General features: G+C 49.0%; 1 protein-coding gene across 1 annotated transcript in view; it reads left to right on the plus strand.

Moving 5' to 3' along the window:
* LOC119967677 (pecanex-like protein 2) overlaps window positions 1-19610 on the plus strand; it is a 332932-nt gene that overhangs the window by 251522 nt on the left and 61800 nt on the right. The window contains exon 30 of the mRNA XM_038800498.1: window positions 17665-17809. Coding sequence (XP_038656426.1) covers window positions 17665-17809 — 145 coding nt within the window. The remainder of the gene's footprint in view (window positions 1-17664; window positions 17810-19610) is intronic.

Raw genomic sequence — 19610 nt, forward strand, 5'->3', positions numbered from 1 at the left:
CCTGTCAATATATGCATCCAATAAAACAAACCCTCCCACAGTGGAAACAAAAAACAAAGGAGATAAAGAAAAAAGGAGTCCGGGACCACCCATGGTCACCATAGAGTCCACTCCCCCCCCCCCCCCCCCCCCCCCGCCCACACTCAACGCTATCCAACCTCTGAAAGAATGCCGTACATGATACCCAAGAGTTGTAAACACACACACCCCTCTCCAACTCCTCCCATCCACTGCCTCATGTAAAACTCCTCCCCCAACCTCGGTTCCTTCCTCCCAACTTTCCACCCCGGCGAGACCACCCGGACCCTGTTCTGCCAGGCTTCGATGGCCGCAGCCCTTCCCCCAACTCACTCCCATTCACTGGCCGGCTTAAACCGGCCGGCGTGGAGGCCCCCGCCCGGGTCCCCTTCCCCCTTGCCCGGCCCTAGGAAAGCCCAGAAATCCCCTTTTAGCACACACACACCGCATATCCACCTACACCCCAAAGAGCCCTCACTTCGAGTGAAAGTCCCATCACTTCCCTTGTCCAAATATATACAACATTGGCTCCTTTAGCCTATACACCCCCACGCAGTGAAACAAAAAAGAAGAAAATACAGTCATGAGGTTACATTGGCACATGGCCATTTATCAATTTCTCAGTTCTGCCACAGTCCTTCTGCCTTCGCAAACTCCTCCGCTGCTTCCGCCGTTCCAAAATAAAAGTCCTTGAGCTTGTAAGTCACCCTCAGCATTGCTGGATATACAATGCCGCACTGCACCTTGATGATGTACAGTGCCCTCTTCACCCGGTTGAAAGCAGTCCGCCTCCTCGCCAGCTCCACCGTAAAGTCCTGGTATACACGTATACCAGCTCTAGCCCACTGCACCATCCGCTTCTGCTTGGCCCAGCACAGGACCTTCTCCTTCACACTGTACCTACGGAAGCACAGAGTCACTACCCTTGGCGGCTCACTCGCCTTTGGTACAGGCCTCCACGACCGATGAGCCCGATCCAGTTCATACCGGGAGCAGGGCCGGCTCAAGGCACCGGCAACTCGGGCTGTCGCCCGGGGCGCCATGTGCTCGGGGGCGCCAGAGACTCGGGTCCCGCGCATGCGCAGTTGGGCCGGTGCCAACCAGCGCATGCGCGGTGGCCGCCCGCCCCCAGGGCGGCCCCCCAGCTCGGTCCGCCCCCCTCGGGTCCGCCCCCCTCGGGACAGCCCCCCCGCCCCGCCCTCGGGTCTGCCCACCCCGCTCGGTACCCCCCGCCCCCCTCGGTTCCGCCCCCCCGCCCCGCCATCGGGTCCGCCCCCCCGCCCCGCCCTCGGGTCCGCCGCCCCGCCCTCGGGTCCGCCCGCCCCGCCCCCCCCGTGTGTCCGCCCCCCCCCGTGTGTCCGCCCCCCGCCCCCCTCGGATCCGCCCCCCCGCGGGTCCGCCCCCCCTCGGGTCCGCCCCTCCTCGGCCCCGCCCCCCCTCGGGTCCGCCCCCTCCTCGGCCTCGCCCCCTCCTCGGCCACGGCCCCCCCCCCCTCGTCGCCCCCCTCCTCGGCCCCGCCCCCTCCTCGGCCCCGCCTCCCTCCTCGGCCCCGCCCCCCTCCTCCGCCCCGCCCCCCTCCTCCGCCCCGCCGGCCCCGCCCCCCCAAGGGCGCCGAAGTTCAGCTTGCCCGGGGCGCCATCAACCCTAAAGCCGGCGCTGACCGGGAGGGATCCTTCCCCTCCCCCAATAGTTTCACCAGCATCGCGGCAAAATACTCAGTTGGCCTCAGCCCTTCAACTCCTTCGGGCAGCCCCATAATCCTCAAATTCTGTTGCCTGGATCTGTTTTCCAGGACTTCCATTTTCCCTTGTTAATCTCCATCACCTTCCACATCTCCTTCCCCATCGAGGTAAGTTTATCACCATGCTGCAATAATGTCTCCTCCACTTCCTTCAGCGCCTCCTCTTGCTCCCGCACCTCCGCCACTGGGCTCGCCGCACCTCGGCCACTGCATCGCTGGGGAAATCGCCTCCTCCACCAGCACACTCAAAACCTCCCTCATCTCCTTCCTCATTGTCTCCATGTATTTTGTAAACTGCCTTTCGAATTCCGCAGCCATCACCTTAGTTATTTCTTCAGCCATAAGCAATGCTGCCTCCCCTGGTGCTCCAGCCTCCATTTTCCTTGGTGACCCCGCAGTGACTTTTCCACTCCCCGACGGACCTTCAGCGGTTTTTTTACGACCGTTTTTTTGCTCACCCTCGACATTTTCCTTTACTGTGCCTTCACTGTGCCTTCACTGTGCCTCCTCTGTGCCTTCTCCCTGCTTTTGCAGCCTCCGTGGACCCTGGGACCGGGCTTAAAGGTCCGAAAATGCCATTCCCGAACGGGAGCCCTCCATTGCGCGGCTGCCTCCCACCTGCCGTCACCGGAAGTCCCGCGGTAGAGAGAGTTGAGTAAATTCCTGGCTTGGCCCATCCACCTCAGGAGAAAATGCCCACAGGGATGGAATTTTCTTTGTTGGACAAGGGCGCGGAGGGAGGCTGGGGGGGGAGTTTGTAGGCTGCAATTCGGCCAGCAAACCCAGGCAAAAGGTTCAAGGGTAGCCACAAAGTTTCCCAGGTTGGGAGACAGGCTCTTTAAAAGGCCCACCTCGGAGCTTGGGACTTCATCCCAGTTCTCCAGCCCTCACTCCATCACACTACCCATGCCACTACTTCCTGTGCCCTCCATGCCAAAGTGTTCCCCTCATACAACCCTCATATCCTCATGCAACGTATGCGCTGTCAAGTAACCCCAATGGCGCCTCAAGCTGCCATGCCAAGCTATGGCGCTACCATGCCCATTCACCCATTCACCCACTACACACTGTATAGAACCAATGAACTCAATGACAGTAGAACATTTTTAAAGTTTTCTTTAAACAGTCATCCATTGATAAAATGGTTTTCATATTAAAGTATAAAGTTATGGTGTCATCATGTGATGTAGGCGCGGGAATAGCGATGTTTCCATGGGCTCTGACGTTACTTATCCTTTAATCCTCTCGCGGTGGCACAGTGGTCAGTACTGCTACCTCACTATGCCACGGACCCAAGTTCAATTCCAGCCTTGGGTGACAGTCGGAGTGGAGTTTGCACATTTTCCCAGTGAGTTTCCTCCGGGAGCTCCATTTTACTCCCACAGTCCAAAGATGTACAAGTTAGATGGATAGGCCACGAAAGAATTTTGGCCAGGTGCTGTCGGGAAAATGCAAGGCATCCTAAAAAAAATTGTCGAGGAAAGGAAGCTGTTAGATGCAACTGGAATGGTGCTGACTCCTCAGTATGGTGACCTGATCCTTGAGTGGGCTCTTGATCCAGCTCTTTTGAAGGTGTTGCAGATGATGACTGTGAACATTATTAAAATAATTGACGAGAAACTCAGTTTGTTGGCACGGATTATTGAGGCTTAGCTGATAGAGTTCTAATAAGAGGCTCGACGAAGGGAGGGGAGAATCCTGATTGTCGAGAATGCAACTTCCTCAATTGAAGCTTTATTGTATGTCAGAAATCCTGGAGGATCTGGAGAACCAAGGTTGAAATAAAAATATCAGTTTGCCAGGAGTGGAGGGTAAACTCCCTGTTAAATTCCCTGAGAACTGGCTGCCACGTTTTCAGAAGCTGGGTATTGCCTATTGAATTGAAATCTGTTTCTGAGGCCGAGGGACAATCAATAGCCCTGGCCCGTAATTATCATCTTCACAGTCCAAAGATGTGCGGGTTAGGTGGATTGGCCATTCTAAATTGCCCGTAGTGTAAGGTTAATGGGGGGATTGTTGGGATATGGGTTACGTGGGTTTAAGTAGGGTGATCATTGCTCGGCACAACATCGAGGGCCGAAGGGCCTGTTCTGTGCTGTACTGTTCTATGTTCTATAACTTCGATCATCAGAGAGTGTTGGAGGCGGCAAAGCCTGGTGGGCCCTGACTCTATGAGAGGTCAGGATCTCTTTCTTCCAGGATTTCTCGGCGACGACGCAATGGAGGTGCAAAGGCTTTGATGAAGTTAGAAAGCGACTCAAGGCTGTCTGGGTGAAATATGCCCTGCTTCATCCTGTAACACTGAGGGTGGTATCTGACCATTCTACAAAGACACTTGATAATCCAGCTAAGGTCTTGGCCTATGTGAACTTTATGTAAGGTAATAAATAACTTGGAATAACATTCTGTAGCTCATTGTAAAAGCCAGACTTTGTCGCTGTTATGCTTCCTGTCTGATCGTATGTTATTATTTGGCTTGTTAGCAGGGACATGTTACCAGTTGAGCACTATGTTAAATATTTTGTCCTTAAGAATCTCAGGGACTTCCATTTACTTTGAAAGGAAAATGTCCTTCAGCATGCTGCTTCTAGTTAAGGGGTGTGCTGCGGTAAGGTAGCAGGTCTGAGGGATAGTCATCCACCTCTTCTTCTTATCCATACTTTATTATGGTAATCTAACTCGAAATAAGAATAGCTCCATTGCCGGGGGGGGGGGTTTAGGTCTTCATAGGTGGGGTCAAAATGAGGGAGGGGCATTTGGACCCCATTCTCATCCTGGCTTCTCATTCCTCCACTTTTCTGAGGAATATGCCTCCTGGGCGAAATGAAGGAATAGTTGTAGGGTTAACCCTACATGCACTGAGGAATTGCCGCCATCGCAGATTTTTTGTTAGTTTTGCTTTTTATTTGGGGGTTAAAGAATTGTTAACTGGATCCTGCAATGGTACAGGTAGGTGGTCTCTTATCTGAGAAAAATAGTCGTATTGTACCTCTGGTGCCGCTGACACGACTAGAAATGGGAAAGGTATATTTTGGTGCACCCCGACCGTGGCAAAAAACTTAAGCTATATTTTCTCAGATTGGTTGAGCAGTGGCGGTAGCTACTTTTAAAAAATTACTCCTGGAATGTACGGCGTGTGATAACCCCTTGGGTTAGTGCGCGGCGCGGTCAGTTCCACTTGATCCGGAGTTGAATTAACCCAATTGAATTAACCAATAATTCTGAGACATATACCCAAAGCCTTTGGCCCCTAGCTGCACAATAATTACAGTCACCAGGTTTTGTAAATTTAAACATAATTTTTATTTATAATAAGAATTAAAATAACATATGCAGCAAATACAACTGGTTAACTATTATCTAATTCCTAATCCCCCGCTTTAACTTGCCCCCACCCTCCGCACACACACTCACATAAGACAGACAGAAGGGAGGAGAGGGCTATAAAAGAAAAGATAAGTAAAAGTAAAAGATAAGTCTTTGTTTCAGATGGTTGTCTTTAAGCACACCTTTCTTTAAAGCTAGCTTTCAGATCCAGGTCTCTGATGTAGCCTGTAATAGTTCCCCTGTAGATTCATTCATTATGATTCTTTGTAGCTTCAGAAATACATCAACCTTTCTGGAGAAAGAGAGAATAGAAGAAACCAGGTCCTTGTCCCTGTGCTCAGGATTCAAAAACTGAGCTCCTTGGGTCTCTGAAAATCATTCCACTTGAGTAGGACCCAATCACCGTGTGTTACCGGGCAGAATACTGTGTTTTGTTGCCAATTCATTGACCATTGGCCAATCAATCGAACCAAGTCCCAACCCATCTCTTGGGTGCCAGAGAATCTGGGTCTTGTTGTCCAAAACTAGTAGCCTCTTATAATATATTGCAACTTCTTGTCTTGAATCCCTTCTCATCTCTGCTGCTTGATTTAAAGATACATGCCCATTAAGCATCCATGGATCAAATAAATAACAGCAAAAATAAAAAAAGGAGGAATAAGAGAATCAGCAGGAAAGACCCTTACATACATCCCTCCCTAAAAGAACAAAATATCAGGGCAGGAAGCTTCATTATGAGGTATACAAGACATAAATTACAAATACTTTACATCCGTCAATGCCCATTATGTAAGTTTCCTTCCCAGTCTCTACATTGGTAACTAGTCCGCTCTTAAATGAAGCATTCACAATCACATTATGTTTTCAGGGAATAGGTACAATTTTAAGATTGAACTGTTGTAATAATAAACTCCAACTGAATAATCTTGCGTTCTGGGTTTTAAACTCTTCTGTAAATGCAAACGGATAATGGTCCTTATGAAGAATCATAGAATCATAGAATTTACAGTGCAGAAGGAGGCCATTCGGCCCATCGAGTCTGCATCGGCCCATGGAAAGAGCACCCTACCCAAACCCACACCCCCACCCCATCCTCGTAACCCAGCAGCCCCACTTTGTTATTGTCATGCTGGACATATACTTCAAAGTGTTGAAGGGTGAGTTGTCCCTACCCCCAGGTACTGACATCTGTGACCATTTCAAATGGTTTGAAAAGTCTGGGCGCCCAGCACTGGTTCGCTTACTAACATGGTCTTCAATCTCCCAAACTCCACTTGGTATTCTGTGGACCACAGCGCTTTTGCTTGTTTCCGCAACATAGCCAACATGCATTGTATTGCAGTCTCTAACTGAGCCAGTCTCTGTGGTTTTAGTCAAGATGGGTGTTGCTTTGTTGGTTCAGAGTTTCTGATGTCTATATCTTGATTATTTAATGGAGTGCACCCTGGCCGATCCCTACAACTCTGTCTATATTCTTTCAGTATCTTTATTAGATCTTCTCTCTTCTTCTCCTGCTGATAGGTTTGCATCCTTGGTTTTAGAACTTCCTCTTATATCTTCAAACAGTGCCTTGTTTTCACTCTCTTCTTCAAAATCCAAGACAATGAACCTTCCTTTGACAGGTTTCTGACTGTTCAAATTGGAGAGGAACCCCAAATTAGTTTCTTATGCATTCCTGGCTCTTTCTGTATCTTGTGTAATGCAGCCAGTTTTTTCTGATTGTCCAATGAATGTTTATTCACATTTCATGGATCTTCTGCAACCAAACTGCAAGTAGTATTGTCAATTCTGAAGGAAATAATTGGTTCATTTTTAATCAGTAAATACTCTTCAACCCCTCCAGCTTTACATTCTCTCTGTCCCTTCACATGGTTACTTTCTGCAACACATTACGCTGAGGGTTCAATCTTCACAGAGTTGGTTGGCATTATCTGCACCATTCTTTGTTTTATAGCTCTTAATTCTTAGTATTCACAGCCCTTATCTCCATTTAGTAATACAGACTTATACACTTTGTGCTTTCCAAATTTCAACTTTTCTTCTTTACTTTCAGATATACCAAAATGAATCCTGCGGCTAGGAGGGTCCATGATGGGTGTGTTAAATTGAATATACATTGTTCCTTTAAATGGTGGTGGCCTGCAACTACTTTTCATATCATTATCAGAATCAGGGGATAACACATTGCTGGTTCCATGTACTTTTTGTTTGTTGTTAATAGGTGTGATTGCAGAATCACTATATGGTTCTTCATCCACCTTCCTCCTCATTTAGCATAGTGGTTAGCACAGTTGCTTCACAGCTCCAGGGTTCCAGGTTCGATTCCCGGCTTGGGTCACTGTCTGTGCAGAGTTTGTACGTTCTCCCCGTGTCTGCGTGGAGTTCCTCTGGGTGCTCCGGTTTCCTCCCACAGTCCAAAGATGTGCGGGTTAGGTGGATTGGTCATGCTAAATTGCCCTCAGCTAAAGTGGGGTTACTGGTTTAAGGGGATAGAGAGGTGTCGGCTTAAAGTGGGGTGCTCTTTCCAAGAGCCATTGCAGACTCAATGGGCCGAATGGCCACCTTCAGCACTGTAAATTCTATGATTTTAAAAAAGGAATTGATGACTGACTATTTCACCTCCTTTGCTATTTGCTTCCTTTACCTTGAGGAGGCACTATGTGTCTTTAAAAGGATGTGGGTTAATCAGCCGTTTGCTTTGTGTCCCTTCACAGTCATTGCTGTCCTCATCTTGAATAGCTGTGCCATGCTGTTGTGTATATTTTCCTTTAAAACAGGCATGCTCTGGGAAATATTTGCACCTGAAGTGAATGGCAACGACTTTACTGCAAGAAGCAGTAACAAATTATTTTTAGAAAAGTCCGATTCACTTTCTTCCTCTGATTTTCTGTCTCCTTTCCTAGCCTTGGAAGAATTACTTGCCATTTGTTCAATTAGTAACAGATCTATTCGGCAACAGTTGTTTATCATTTCTTCATATCCAAAACCAAACTCGGATTCAGAATTCTAGTCTGAATCTTCGTCACTGTTATTACCATTAGATTCAGACTCCTCCTTGTTAGGATCATCTTCAGTCTTGAAGTTCTCAGAATCTGGCTCGCTACTGGATTTTATCTTTGTAAGGAATCCTTCTCGTAGAGGTGATGGATGGGATTCTCCCGCCTCTGCCGGCTGCCGAATTCTCTGGCACCGTGGTTTTGGCGGGGGCGGGAATCACGCAGCGGCCCACCTGGCAATTCTCTGGCCCTCGATGGGCCGACTGGCTGCCCGCTTTCACCCAAACCGCCAGCGTAAATCATAGCAGGTCCTTACCGGCGGGACCTGGCTCCAGGGGCGGCCTGCAGAGTCGTCGGGGGGAGGGGTGGAGGGGGAGGGGGGATCTGGCCCTGGTGGGTACCCCCACGTTGGTCTGGCCCACGATCAGGGCCCACCGATCCGCGGGTGGGCTGTTCTGTGGGAGCACTCTTTCCCTCCGCACTGGCCGCTGTCAACCTCCGCCATGGCCGGTGCGGAGAAGAACCCCCCTGCGCATGCACTGGGATGACGCCAGCACATGCTGCCGCTCCCGCGCATGCGCCAACTTGCACCGGCCGGCGGAGGCCCTTCTGCGCCGATTGGCATGGCGCCAAGCCCTTCAGCGCCGGCTGGCGCAGCACCAAACACTCCGGCGCCGGCCTAGCCCCTGACGGTGCGAAGGATTCCGCACCTTCGGGGCAGCCCACGCCTGAGTGGTCTTCGGTGCCGGAGTGGCCCGCCCCACCGGTTTGCAGAGAATCCCGCCCCCTATCATCAGTATCAGCAGAGTCAGATTCACTACCATTGTCATTTGATACGTGATTAATATCTTTCGACATATCATGTGTGTTTTCTTTTCTTCAACACTTGTATTGGCCATTTAATATGCTCGAATTAAGGGCATGCTCAGCTGAATGCTCCTGCAATAACAATAACAATATTGTTGTTATTACAATAAGCATGTGTCTAATGGCATATTAAGTAACGCAGTTTATTTTCGTCGGGGGACCTACTAACAAGGTTGATTAGTTAACGGATGTTGTATAAGGCAATACACCTGCTATCCATCCTGTTTTTGTTGACGGGCTTAGAATTTAAATCATGGTTTGTTTTTGTTATAAGTTCATCATCTCACTGTTTAGTTTTTATTCTAGCAGGTTGGAAGTGTGATATGTTGACAGTAATCAGTATTCTCTTTACATTCGATCATTTTCACGATGCCACAGACACTCATTGCTTTGATTGCTTACCTTCTCTCCTAGTTGACTCTTTTGTAAAATCCCCCCCATAGTCATGACTGGCGGTACGGGACTCACCATTAGTTACATAGGGTTAACTGACCCAGTAAGATGCTCCAGGGTGTTCACATATCTCAACAGCTTTAACATGGCAGTGGCATTCCTTCAAAATCACACCAGACTACGCCTAGTATGAGTTGGCCAGGTCGTTTACTCTAGCTTTAACGACAAAGCTAGGGGAATGCCGATTCTGCGAAATAAGAGGGCCCAGATTTCCCCCTCTAATGTAATCTCAGACCCTGATGATTGGTACACAATAGTTAGTGGCACGCTTCTTCAAACCCTTGTAGCCTTTGTGAATGTTTATGCCCACAACTAGGATGTCACAAAATTTATCACTTCGCTTCTATCCTCCCTTCCCAACTTGGACTCCCATAATTTTATCTTCGGAGGGGACTTGAACTGAGTCTCGGACCCTAAGTTTGATTGCTCAAATCGCAAGATCCTTGTCCTTTCTAGCTTTTCCATGATTCAAATGGGGTGCATAGACTCTTGCTGCTTCCTACATCCGGGCACGAAAGACATCTACTTTTCTCATGTTCACCGTTGACTATTTTTCTCCTCACGATAAGAGCCGCTGAATATTCAGCCATAGTTATATCAGACCACGTGCCCCATTCCCTTGACTTGGTTCTTTCCCAAGGCTAATGGTCGACCTGCATGGAGATTCAATGCAGCCCTATTATCTGACAGGACATTTTGCAAGTGTATATCCATCAATATAGACAACTTTATTAAAACAAATAAATCTGATTCCACCACTCCTTCAATATTGTGGAAGTCCTTGGGCAGTTCTGTGAAGAAACATAATCTCCTATAATGGGCGTGATCTAACGGAAAAGTTTCTAAGTGTCTTTTATGGCGCGTTTTGCAGGGAGTTTTCTGATGGCTCTGTCAGAAAGTTACCCACCACTATCTAGCCACACTTAGTTATTTTTTTGGGCCCTGGGAGGTTTCTCACCAGTTTATTCCACACTTAGAATTATTTTAATCACTGGGGAGCTGAACACAGTTGTCAGACCAGCTCCTCAAAGATCAGGCCACCATTTTGAAAGTGAGCCTGCGGGTCCCCCACCCATGGGCGATGTCACCCCCCACACATATGAGCATTACCCACACTGCCCAAGTTCTGATACCCCACTATGGGGTCACTGAGGGGTCTCTTTTTCTGGTCTTCTTACCCCACCTTTCTTCCCTCCCCCCCAGCATTCCAAAGGCCGTCCTGCTAACCCCCCCCACGCCCACCCTTCATACTGCCCCTCAACCCTCCTTTCATGGGCATGGCCGTCTCATGCTCTGACTCTTGGCAATGCCACCTAGGCACACGGGCACCCTGACAGTGCTCCTGCCGGCTTTGCAGTGCTATTTGGGCACCTTGGTAGTGCCAAGGTGGCATTGCCAAGGTGCCCACATTCCAGGGGGAGGGCCAGGGGTCTATCCTGCACTGTCCCTGATCATCAAGGTGCCTGCAATGGCCCAGGAGATCCCCCAGGGCCTGGTCTGACTGGTCCTGGCGGCCGATTGGGGACTCCCTGGGGAGGTTGTTAGATGTCAGGAAATCCGGATTGATCTTGGGATACGTTCTGGCTACTGGGCAGCCCATGGGAAGCCTCTCCTGGATCCACCATCAGTATTGTGCTCCCAGTTGGGCAAGACCTGGCTGGTAGATTGCGTTCAATGCATATACTATCAAACAAAGAAAATTGAAACAACAAGAATAGCGGATTCAATTTTAGAACTAGATCGGCAGTATTCCATTGCTCCCATCACTGAGCTCTATGCAGACAGGCCAAGGCTCCAGACTCAATTTGACTTACTCTCCACCAATAAAGTGTTGCATATATTACAATGGTCAAAGGGGACTTTTTATGAACAGGGGACAAAGCCGGTCGCCTACTGGCACATCAGCTCAGGCACCAGTCTGCTTCCCGATGTATTTCCCAGATACGTGACTCCTCCCATAACCACACTACCGACCCCTGATATTATTCTGTCATTTTCTTTTACTGTAACCTCCATAATACCGATCCTTATTCGGATCGCTCGACAATGACTCACTTCGTGCATAATCTAGACATTCCTTCTGTAGATGTGGACATGTAGACATTTAGACGACCCTTTGCACCTAGACAAGATGACAATTTATATTAAGTTAATGCAGAGCGGTTAAGCCCCATGGCCGTGGCGGTTTCCCGATTTATGTTTACAAAATGTTCAGCACTCAACTTATGCCCTTGCTGCTAGACATGTTCAACCCCTCATTGCCTCATGGGTCCCTACCCCCTACATTAACTCAAGCCTCTATTTCACTTACTCGTAAAAAAAAGTCAGGCACCCTGAAGAGTGCTGATCGGCCTATCTCCGCAATGGGGATGGAAAACTATTAGCCAAGGTATTGGTGCACCATTTGGAGCCATGTCCCCTTGATATAATCCCCCCCTTAAGACCAAACTGGATTTGTAATGGTTCACCAATTATCTGTAAACATACATAAACGTATTCAACATCATACATTTCCCAGCTGCCTTGGCTGTCCCTGAAATGATTGGCTCTCTGGATAAGAGGAGGCTTTTGACCGAGTGGAATGAGAGTATTTGTTTACAATCTTGGGTAGGTTTGGATTTGACCAAACATTAATTTCATGGATCCCCTTTCTATCCACCTCCCCTGCCGCAAATGTGCGCACTAGCTCGTCTTAGTCGGAGTACTCACCAGGGATTTCCCCTGTCCCCACTGCTCTTCACTTTAGCAATAGAACCCTTATCTTTAGCCTTGAAGTCATCCTCTGGTTATCTAGGCGTCATCATAGCCTTCATATAATAAATTACTCGAGCCTGGTTGCCAAAGTTAAGGCGGATTTGCACCACTAGAATTGTCTACCTCTCTCCTTAGCTGGTAGAATTCATTCCATAAAAATGAACGTTCTACCTAGATTCTTGTTTCTTTTCCAATGTCTCCCATCTTCCTTCCAAAATCATTTTTTGCCATGGTTATCCTCGTTCATCTGGGCGAGCAGATGCACTAGAGCCCGCAGAGCAATACTTCGTTGGGGGAGGGAGGGGGGCTGCCTTGGTCTGTGCCCACTGTCCTTTTCTTCCTCGAAATTCATGTCAAATCCATCGTGATATCTACTGTAAGAATATGGAAACAATTTTGTCAACATTTTAAGCTTTCCGCTCCGTCCCTACTGGGTCCTTTTTGCAATAACCCTTTGTTCCATCCATGCTTGACTCAGCATTCACCTTGTGGAGGGGGAAGGGACGCACGTGTTTTGCTGACCTCTTGTGTAGAACGATACGTTGCCAGTTTCAGCGAGCTCATGGAGAAATTTAATTTACCTAAATCTAGTCTCTGTCACTATTTTCAAGTCTGTGGTTTCGTCTGCTCGCACTTTTCTTCAACCACCTCCAAGTACATTGTTGGAAAGGATTGGATTGGATTTGTTTATTGTCACGTGTACCGAGGTACCGTGAAAAGTATTTTTCTGTGAGCAGCTAAACAGATTAAGTACGTGAAAAGAAAAGGAAATAAAGGAAAATACATAATAGGGCAACACAAGGTACACAATGTAACTACATAAGCACCAGCATCAGGTGAAGCATACAGGAGTGTAGTATTAATCAGGCCATTCCATAAGAGGGTCGTTTAGGAGTCTGGTAATAGCGGGGAAGAAGCTGTTTTTGAGTCTATTCATGCATGTTCTCAGATTTCTGTATCTTCTGCCCGATGGAAGAAGTTGGAAGAGTGAGTAAGCTGGGTGGGAGGGGTCTTTGATTATGCTGCCCGCTTTCCCCAAGCAGCGGGAGGTGTAGTTGGAGTTAATGGATGGGAGGCAGGTTCGTGTGATGGGCTGGGCTGTGTTCATGACTCTCTGAAGTTTCTTGCGGTCCTGGGCCGAGCAGTTACCATACCAGGCTGTGATGCAGCCAGATAGGATGCTTTCTATGGTGCATCTGTAAAAGTTGGTAAGAGTTAATGTGGACATGCCAAATTTCCTTAGTTTCCTGAGGAAGTATAGGCGCTATTGTGCTTTCTTGGTAGTAGTGTCGGTGTGGGTGGACCAAGACAGATTTTTTGGTGACGAGTACCCCAAGGAATTTGAACCATCTCCACCTCGGCCCCGTTGATGCTGACTGGGGTGTGTACAGTACTTTGCTTCCTGAAGTCAATGACCGGCTCTTTATTTTTGCTGGTATTGAGGGAGAGATTGTTGTCGCTGCACCACTCCACTAGGTTCTCTATCTCCCTCCTGTATTCTGACTCATCGTTATTCGAGATCCAGCCCACTATGGTCGTATCGACAGCAAACGTGTAAATGGATTTGGAACCAAATTTTGCCACGCAGTCATGTGTGTACATGGAGTAGAGTAGGGGGCTAAGTGCGCAGCCTTGCGGAGCTCCGTTATTGAGGACTATTGTCGAGGAGGTGTTGTTATTTATTCTTACTGATTGTCATCTGTGGGTCAGAAAGTCAACGATCCAGTTGCAGAGTGAGGAGCCAAGTCCTAGTTTTCGGAGCTTTGATTGAGCTTGGGATTATGGTATTGAAGTTGGAGCTATAGTCAATAAATAGGAGTCTGACGTAGGAGTCCTTTTGTCGAGATGCTCTAGAGATGAGTGTAAGGCCAGGGAAATGGCGTCTTCTGTGGACCAGTTGCGGCGGTATGCGAATTGCAGTGAATCAAGACTTCTGGGAGCATGGAAGTGATGCGCTTCATGACCAATCTCTCAAAGCACTTCATCACGACTGAAGTAGGGCCTCCGGATGGTAGTCATTGAGGCACGTTGCCTGGTTCTTCTTTGGCCCGGTATGATGGTGGGCTTCTTGAAGCAGGTGGGGATCTGGAGTGGAGTAGGGACAGGCTAATGATGTCCGCGAACACATCTGCCAGCTGGTCCTTGTAGGCTCTGAGTGCACGACCAGGGATCCCGTCCGGGCCCGTCACTGAGGGTTCACTTTCAGGAAGGTTGATCTGACTTCGGAAACTGTGATGGTGGGTATGGGTGAGTTATGGGCTGCTGGGGCACTCGACAGCGGATTGTTGGTTCCGAGCCGAGCATAGAATGCATTGAGTTCATTGGGGAGGGGTGCGCTGTCCGTGTCCCAAACCAGTTGTGTTCTATCTCAAGGTTGCATGATCTCATGATATCCTCCGGGCCCTCCCCTCTCCAGAAGGTGAGAAGGGATTGGGGGGGCTGAGCCCTCACGGCGACAGGTGGGAGGAGGGCCAACTGAGCGACAACTGCACATCCTCCAGTGCTCAGTTAAGCTTAATTCAATTTAAAGTTCTGCACAGAATTCACTTGATGGCTAGAAGTAGGTTTCCCCCCAATACAGAAAACAAATGCGACGGATGCTTGGCTCGTCCCTGCTGACCACACCCACATCCACATGTTCTGTTCCTTCTTAAAGCTGTTTGGCTTCTGGTCATCCTTTTTCTGACACTCTTTCCACTGGACACTATCCTAGAGCCCTGTCCTTTAGCAGCCACATTCAGAATCACACCTACAGCGACCAGTCTCACTGAGATTGAAGCAGACATTATCGCATTTGCTTCCCCCAAGTCACCTAGTGCTCCATCTGGTTGGACAACTTGATGTCCTTTTTATATCTGGAGAAGATCAAATATGTCGCATGGGGTTCAACTGAGAAACTGTTTTTTAGATGGCAACCACTTGTCCCTATCTTTAAATAATTAATTACTGTCAACTATTAATTTACTGTTTTCTTTTTGTCTAATTTTATGTTTGTAGAATGCGTGCAGAGTGAGTACAGATGGATGCAACGCTAATGATTTATACTTTAGACTCAATAGCTCTCCACGCCCCGAAGGGTCTCCCTGCTCAACCTGCACCAGGTCTGGGTTTTTATACCATGTGGTCTCCTCTTGTTAAAGGGGAAGCCCCGTCCTATTAGTGGGGAAGTTATATTCCATGAAGGTCATGGGAAACCGGAAGGTTTACACCCCGTGATCTCTGTGGGGGTTGTAACACTGGTTGGGCGTGGAAATAGCAGGGCTGTGCCAAAGGGTCAACACTACTCTGGGCCCACTGCCCCCGTATGGTGTCCAGGCCCTACTGGGAAATGTTGGGAAATTGCGCAAAGACCCCTTCGGGTGCATGGGGCAGACCGCGCTGCCAATCCAGAAAGAGGTGCCATAGCCAGTCGTGGCCCAGTAAACCCGGCCTGCTGCCATGTACCACTATCAGCGGTAGACTTGCTGACTGCTGCCCATATGCAACCGGGACCACCGAGGTTCCTGCAATTGATAGTTTAGCTGGCCAGCCAAGTGCCGGTTCCACAGAGCCAACGTCTGGAGGCCTGACCGGATTTTATCAAACGTGCGGCGGCTGCCCACGGAGACCACCGCTCTGGTATCGAGCTCCAGGTGGATGAAGTGTCCATTCACCTGCAGGGTCATTTGGATTGGAGCAACCCGTGGTGCCATTACGCAGTGTTGCTGCTGGTAGGGGGCACCCTACATAGTAAGCCCAGTTACGGGCAGGGCGGCCGCACCCAGCCAAACTGCGAGATGGTGGGCCCTCAATGGGCAATTTGCTACCTTGGTTTTAGCGACCTACTGCTGCTGGCCCGTATCCGACTTCCAGGTCCTCTTGGTCAGGGGAGGCTGCGCGGCGGTTCTCTGGGCTGAGGCGGTGGCCTGTGCCCCTACAGTAATTGCCCAATCATCGGGGGACCCTTTCTTCAGGTTGGGGCAAAGTCGAACGGCAGTCAGTCGGGCAGCCTAGACTCAGGAACGCCATGCCTTGGGAGTTCCTGGATTCCCTACTCAACGCTCTCGAGGATGATGGTTATCTCGACCGCTTGTTGCAAATCCAGGGGGGTTTCTGCTGAACGTTTTCATTTTATTGCGGATTTCACAGACCAAGCGGTCTCTCTGGGTTTCATTCAACGTGGTGTCAAACTCACAAGTTGCAGCCAGTTTGCGCAGTGGGGCCAAGAAGTCGTTAGTCAACTCGACCTGGGCCTGCGTGGTGGTATGAAACTGGAACCGGTGAACGATTAGCGGGGACTTGGGGTTAAAGTGGCCCGCAGATACTGTAGGTTGGTCCACCACAGGTTTGTAGTATTATAATTTGCTGTTCATCCCCAAAGATAGCATTCATCTGAACAAAATACTGCATGCGTTTGATGTACTGCCCCCAATCATCAGTATCTGCATTATACGGCTCCAGTTTTCCAATGTGAGGCATCTCTGCTGGTGAGTTGGAGGCCTCCTGAGGCCTAAACAAAGTGGTCCCGGTACGCAGGACTAGGCACCAATGGCAGCTCCACTTAACCCTCTTCGCCAGTGTAGAATCCGCACAGAGTGAATACACATGGAACGGTAGGCTGGATGCAACAATACTGATTTCTTCTTTAGACACAATAACTCTCCACTCCCGAAGGGTCTGCCTCCTCGCCCTGCACGCCGTTTGGGGTTTTTAATACCATGAGGGCTCACCTCATTAAAGGGGACGCTCGGCCCCATTACCGGGGAAGCTCGTATTCCGTGGAGGTCACGGGGGACTGAATGGTCTGCACCCCATGACCTCCATAGGGCTTGTAACAGTGTTTTATATCTATTTATGAGGTGCGGGGGGAGGATTTATCACTATGTATTCTCTGTTTCCCTGCCCCGTTGCCCATTTGAAAATCAGTAAAAAAAGACATTTAAAAAAGCCACGCCTGCAGATGAAATGCCTCAACTACATGAGCTGGAGGTAAATGCTTAAGCCAGATTTAGGTGACTGCCTTATGCTGTGTTAATGGCACCGGAGGAATGATATTGATAATGATATTGAGGAGGCCGTTCAGCCCCTCCAGCCTATTCTAACATTGAATTAGATCTGTGACTCAGTTTCATTTACATGCCTTTGTTCCATATCTCCCGTTACCCTCACCCAACAAAAATCTAGAATCTACAACCTTTTAGAGGCTTGAATTCCAGATATCCATGGCTTTGTGTGTAAATGTTTCCTGATTTCACTGCTAAATGCCCTTAATTGTTAGCAGTAGTAGTGAGGTTAATGTCTGTTCCTCTTAATTGAAGTTGTTTAAGTGGAATGATTGGTAATAATAAGTACTGATTGCTACATTATTTATATTGGCTGATTCAAATTATCCGATGAATCAATTTTTCTTCAGTACAAAATAAACACTGGAATTATTGGGAGTAGATTCTGGAGGAGATGGGTGTTTTGTCACAACTGGATTAATAGGTGCAATCCAGTTGGCACTGAACTATGTGGGTGTCTTTGCAGCTTGGAATCATTTCTGTACGGGCTCCATGCGTTATTTAAAGGAGATTTCAGAATCACCACCAAGCAGGAATGGATCTTTGAAGACATAGATCTGCTTCACAAGGTCGTTGCTCCAGGAATCCGAATGTCCCTGAAGCTTCATCAGGTAAATCTTGTCTCCAGAGGCTCTGTGAATAAGGTGACATTAATTGACAAAGCACACCAGGAATGCAGAAAAATACGGTAAACTCTCCAATTATTTTGTAATAGCATAACGTAGCTAGCAGGGTTATAGAACAGGAATTATAGAAGGACGTGACACATAAAGACACCATTCGACCTATCACGCCTCTGCCAGCTCTTTGAAGAGCTATCCAGTTAGTTCCACCCACCTACTCTTCTCCCATAGCTATGCTAAATGTATTTTAAAAATTCATTTATGGGATGTTGGCAACGCTGGCTAGACCAGCATTTATTGCCCATCCCTAATTGATCTTGAGAACATGATGGTGAGCTGCCTTCTTGAACCACTTCAGTCCATGTGCTGTAAGTACACCCACAGTGCTGTTAGGGAGGGAGTTCCAGGATTCTGCCCCAATTTAAAGCATTAGTTGAGATGTTTATCAGATTATCCTGCTAGAAAGGACGATATGGGGGAAACTGATGTAGGCCATAATATGGGACAAGATAAATGTACACTGAGAGAAAAATAAGTTAATACTGGACAATCAATATGGCTTTGTCAACATGACATTGTCATGGGCAGGTCATGTCTGACAGATTTAATTGAGTTCTTTGACGTGGCAGTAGATGAGGGTAGTGCTGTGGATATTGTATATTTGGACTTTCAGGAAGCATTTAGGGCGGGATTCTCCGATTCCCCGCCAGGGGGAATTGCCCTGCCGCTTCGAAGTCGGCTGCCGAATTCTCCGCCGACGGTTTTTGGGCGAGGGCGGGGATCGCGCTTTGGCAGTGCCACCCCCACCCCCTACCCCGGCGATTCTCCGGGCCCCGATGGGCCAAGCGGCCGGCCGTTTTCTGCCAGTCCCGCCAGCGTGGATTAGACAAGGTCCATACTGGTGGGACCTGGCTTTGAGGGTGGCTTGCGGAGTCCTCGGAGGGGCGCGGGGGGATCCAGCCCTTGGGAGGGGGGGGGGGGGCACGGTGGCCTGGCCCGCGATCGGGGCCCACCGATCTGCGGGCGGGCCTGTGCCGTGGGGGCACGCTTTCCCTCCGCTCCGGCCTGTGTAAGGCTCCTCAATGGCCGGCGTGAAGACACCCCCAGCACTTGTGCAGGAATCACGGCAGCGGTTCTGCGCATGCACCAGAATACGCTGGCACTCCTGCACATGCGCCAACACTTGCCGCTGCCGACCAGAGGAGGCCCTTTGGCACCAGTTGGCATGTCACCAACCACTCCAGCGCCGACCTAGCCCCCGGAAGTACGGAGGATTCCGCACCTTCCCGGCGGCCCGACGCCGGAGTGGTTCACGCCACTCTTTGGCGCTGGTACGGCCCACCCCGCCGATTGCGGGAGAATCCCGCCCTTGATATCGTGCAATATGGCAGGTTGGTTAGCAAATTAGAACTGTTTGGGATTGATGGGTCCTTGGCAGCATGGATTAGAAGTTGGCTGAGAGATAGGAAACAGAGTGAAGGTATAAATGGGCATTTCTCAGACGAGTTGGAAGTGGTGTTCTGCAGGGCTCAGTATTGGGACCCTTGCCTTTTCTAATTTATAAAAATGATTTAGAAGTGGGTGTTGAGGGCAAAATCTCTAAATTTGCTGATGATACTAAGCTAGGGAGAATAGTGAATTGTGAAGATGACACTGAGCGACTTCAGAGGGACATTGACAAGTTGGCCAAACTGGCAGACAACTGACAGATGAACTTCAATGCAGCAAAATGTGAGGTAATGCATTTTGGTAGAAGAAACATGGGGAGACAGTATAGGCTCAATTGTGT

This window comes from Scyliorhinus canicula, chromosome 6 (assembly GCF_902713615.1).
Source record: "Scyliorhinus canicula chromosome 6, sScyCan1.1, whole genome shotgun sequence".
Taxonomy (NCBI): Eukaryota; Metazoa; Chordata; class Chondrichthyes; order Carcharhiniformes; family Scyliorhinidae; genus Scyliorhinus; species Scyliorhinus canicula.